We start from the raw sequence: 4,843 nt of genomic DNA, 5'->3' as shown, positions 1-4,843 counted from the left end.
TTGCTCATATTTCTTGTTCATGATTCAATAATCAACATGGTATCAGAGCAGGTTGACCCGATTAATTAGGGTTAATCAGTGTCAAGTTCAATCAATTTCAATCGGACATTGCTGAGTGATCGAAGCTCTAAAATTCGAACAAATTCAAGTGAAACTTCAAAATTAGGGCACGAATTTAATGGCGATTGATGAAATCAACAATGTTAATACCGCAAATTCAAGCATGACTACACAGGTATTGGATTACAATTATCCATTATTTTTACAATATACGGATATAAGTGGAGTTGCTATAATATCGTTTCAGTTGAAAGGTAATGAAAATTACATAGTATGGAATAAATCAATAAGTGTTATTAGGGAGGAACAAGTTAGGGTTCGTAAATGGAAAATGCAAGAAAGAGAGTTATCCTCAAAGTTTATGGGATCAGTGGGAGCGTGTCAATGCAATCATTTTGTCCTGGATAATGAATGCTGTAGACTTAAATTTGATTGGAGGAATTGTATATGCTACTGATGCTCAAGCACTATGGGATGATTTGAAAGAAAGGTTTGAGAAAGTAGATGATTCTAGGTCGTTTAACATCCATCAAGAAATCTCTTCATTTGTGCAAGGAACTCAATTTGTTTCCACATATTACTCAAAACTAAAATAATTGTGGGATGAGTTTGAATATATGGTTCCTATACCAGGATGCAATTGTGAAAAATCAAAGGATTTTGTAATGTATATACAGAGACAAAATTTGTATCAATTCCTAATGGTACTTAATGAGTCTTACAATCAAGTGAGAAGTTATATCTTACTCCTAAGTCTGTTACCTAGTGTGAACCAAGCTTACTCCATGATCGTAAGTGATGAAAATCAGAGAGCTATTTCAAGTAATACAAGTTCTACTGGCTTACTTGGATCTGTGTCTGGGAAAGTGTATGGCACAAGTGAAGCTGAGGCTATTGCTCTGTATTCTAAAGCTGGTGGTGGAAGTCAGAGGTTTGATAAGAAAAGAAAATACTATAATCCTAACTACAACCTAAATGACTTTTGTGACCACTGTAAGTTCAAAGGGCACTACAAAGTTGATTGTTATGGACTAGTAGGATATCTTCCAGATCATCTCAAAGCCAATCAAAACTTCCAAAATCAACAAAACAATAGATATTATCAGCAGGAAAGGTTTAAGAAAGTTGTAAGAGGAGGAGGTAATACTACCTATAATGCACACAGTGCTGCAGTGTGTGATGTGCCAAAGCTGGATCAAACAAGCTTCGCTAGGTCTCAGATGCACCAAAGATATAGATCACATGGTTTCAATCAGGGGTTTAGTCATGGGCTCACTCAAACATCTCATCCCACTTATCTAAATCAGGAATAATTAGCTCAATTTCAAAGAACAGAGAATGTGCAATTTACACCTGCTCAGTATAGTGAAATTTACAAGTTGATTGAACAAAATCAAGGAACTGTTAATACAAGCTCATCTGCTAATCAACAAACAAATGTGCATGCTACAAATGTGTCTGCAAACATTTCAGGTATGTCTACTGCTCTTAATGTAACTATTGTTGTACCAGAGTGGATCATATACTCTGTAGCATGCAATCATATGACCTCAAACCTTGACTTATTGAATAAGAACTCTATAATCAAAACTGAAATGGAAAAGAAAGTAGTTTTACCTGATGGAGGAATTACTTATGTAGAACACACTGGCACTAGCAATATTTCTCATAACAGTAGAATACAAGATGTATTTCACATACCTGCATTTAAGTTCAATTTGTTGTTGGTGTCTAAATTGACTAGGCAACTTAAATGCTCAGTCAAATTCTTTCATGAATTTGTGGCGTTTGAGGATCTCTTCACTGGCAAGGTGAAGGAGATTGGTAAAGAAGTTGGTGGTCTATACTATCTGCTAAGGTCTCAAATTGTCCTCACCAAAGAACAAATCACTGGTTTATACAATCTAATGATGTTGATGCTGATGTTGATCTCAATCTATGGCACAAAAGAATGGGTCATAGTCCTGCTAGCATTTTACTTAGGCTGTTTCCTTCTAAATCTAGTTCTGTTAATTGCTTAATCAATAATTGCACAGTATGTCCATGTGCAAGACAAACTAGATTGCCTTTTCCTAAAAGTACTATTTTCGCTACTAGACCTTTTGAGCTTGTACATATGGATGTATGGGGACCTTATGAAGTTGCTATTGTTGATGGTTTTAAATCCTTTTTAGCTGTTGTGGATGATTTTTCCAAATTCACTTGGATATTCATGTTAAGAATGAAATCTGATGTATTTGAACATGTCAAAATTTTCTTATCTCTTGTCAAGACTCAGTTTAACCTCAACATAAGAACTGACAATGGCACAGAATTTGTGAATTCTTTGTTTACTGAATTATTTACTAGATTGGGTATTGTACATCAAAAATCCTGCCCATATACACCCCAATAGAATGGACTAGTAGAAAGAAAACATAGACATATACTTGAAATAACTAGAGCTATAAGGTTTCAAGCTCAAATTCCTATTAAATTTTGGGGTCATTGTGTCCAACCTGCTACATATATTATTAACAGGTTATCTTTGGGAGTACTTAAAAGTGTATCTCCCTTTGAAAAATTGAATGGTAGGAAAACATCTCTGGTTCATCTCAGAGTTATGGGATGTTTATGCTTTGCTAAGATTATTCCTCAGCCTGACAGACTGAAATCCAGAAGTAGAGAAGCAGTTCTCATGGGATATTCAGAAACTCAGAAAGCATACAGACTGTATGATCTCACCAGTAGATGTTTTTTTGTGCATAGAGATGTGATATTTAAGGAGGATGTGTTTCCTTTTGTCACTCTTTAAAATGAAACTTCAACTTTGTTTCCCTCAATAAATAGTACTAATGATGGTTGCATATCAGATATACATGTAACTACTAACAACTCTGAGAGTGCAGGGCAAAGAGCACACACTAATGTAAATATGCAGGAGATTGTCCCTCATGCTACAGCTAGTCATGACAATGCAGAGATTCCATTGGATCCAACAAACAAGGAAACAATGCTGAGGAACAACACCAACAACATCCATCAGTGGAGGCTCAAACACAACAACTGGTACATCCAAGAAGTCAAGCAAGTAGACAATCTGCTAGACAAAAATATCCACCATGTTGGATGAAGGAGTTTGTGTCCCTTAATGCTTATAATAACACTCCTTATACTCTATCTAATTATTTGAGCTATGAGCAACTGTCTTCTCACTATCAAGATTTCATATCTGCTATGACTGCTATCACTGAACCTACAACATATGCAACAACAATTAAGGATCCTAAGTGGATTGAGGCAATGAAGGCAGAAATGAATGCACTTAAACAAAATAAGACTTGGCAAGTAGTGGACTTACCAGAAGGAAAAACACCCATTGGATGCAAATGGATATTCAAGATAAAATACAAAGCAAATGGGGAAATAGAAAGATACAAAGCAAGGCTGGTTGCAAAGGGATATAGTCAACAAGAAGGGATAGATTACCAAGAGACTTTTAGTCCAGTGGTAAAAATGGTAACTGTCAGAACTGTGCTTGCACTTGCTGCATCTAGGAAATGGCAAATACATCAAATAGATGTATATAATGCCTTCCTACAAGGAGACTTACATGATGAGATATATATGGATCTTCCTCAGGGATTTCAGAGTCAAGGGGGCACTAGACAAGTATGTAGACTCACAAAATCCCTGTATGGTTTAAAACAGGCTCCAAGGCAATGGAATGCCAAACTTGCAGAAGCTCTAGTTAAGTTTCAGTTTGTACAAAGTCACTATGATCACTCTCTATACACTAAGAAGACAGACAAATGATTCATAGTTATTTTGATTTATGTTGATGATATGCTACTCACAAGTGAAAGTCTGGAACTGATAGCAGAAAATAAGAATTCCTTACAAGAAGCATTCAAGATGAAGGATTTGGGGGAACTCAAATATTTCCCTGGGATAGAGTTTGCAAGATCAGAAAAGGGGATTCTACTGCATCACAAAAAGTATGCATTAGAATTAGTGTCAGAATCAGGCTTAAGTGCTTCCAAACCTGCAATTACTCCTATGGAAGCAAACTGCAAGCTCACTACAATAGAATATGATAAAACTGTGAAAAAGCTAAACAAAGAAAAAGGGATCAAGCATGAGGGAACACAAGACAGGTTACTAGAGGATCAAAGTATCTATCAAAGACTGATTAGGAATCTCTTATATCTCACAGTAACAAGACCAGACATAGCTTATACAGTTTAGAATTTAAGTCAGTTTTTACAACATCCCAAACAGTCACATATGGATGCAGCATTGAAGGTTGTAAGATATATTAAGAATCAACTAGGATTAGGTGTTATATTGTCCAGCAACAACAAGAATGAAGTGGTAGCTTATTGTGATGCTGACTGGGCATCCTGTTCATTTTCAAGAAAGTCTATGACAGGCTTCTTATTCAAGCTAGGAGATTCCCTAGTTTCTTGGAAATCAAAGAAGCAATCTACTGTGTCTAAGAGTTCAGTAGAAGCTAAATACAGAAGCATTGCCATAACTGTGTCTGAGCTAACCTGGTTAACAGGAGTGATCAAGGATCTAGGAGTTTAACTTCAGCTGCCAATACTTCTTTACATTGACAATAAAGCAGCATGACAAATTGCTGCTAACCTAGTATTTCACGAGAGAACCAAACATATAGAGATTGATTGCCATTTCATAAGGGAGAAAATTCAACAAGGTTTGATCAAGACAGAATACATGAGAACAGATGAACAGCCTGCAGATGTTCTAACAAAAAGATTAACCAGAACTCAACATGAGC

The 4,843-nt window shown here is 36.1% G+C and overlaps 1 protein-coding gene across 1 annotated transcript; it reads left to right on the top strand.

Annotated features, from left to right (window-relative positions):
• The first annotated feature begins 3,885 nt into the window (after positions 1 to 3,885).
• LOC132620255 (uncharacterized mitochondrial protein AtMg00810-like) lies at positions 3,886 to 4,287 on the top strand. Its single transcript, XM_060334933.1, has one exon. It carries the CDS (start codon positions 3,886 to 3,888, stop codon positions 4,285 to 4,287), a length of 402 nt encoding a protein of 133 aa, XP_060190916.1.
• The last annotated feature ends 556 nt before the right edge of the window (positions 4,288 to 4,843 follow it).

This window comes from Lycium barbarum, chromosome 11 (assembly GCF_019175385.1).
Source record: "Lycium barbarum isolate Lr01 chromosome 11, ASM1917538v2, whole genome shotgun sequence".
NCBI classification, from domain to species: domain Eukaryota; kingdom Viridiplantae; phylum Streptophyta; class Magnoliopsida; order Solanales; family Solanaceae; genus Lycium; species Lycium barbarum.
Note: the sequence above shows the minus strand (reverse complement) of the source record. Positions and strands in the feature narration are given on the sequence as shown.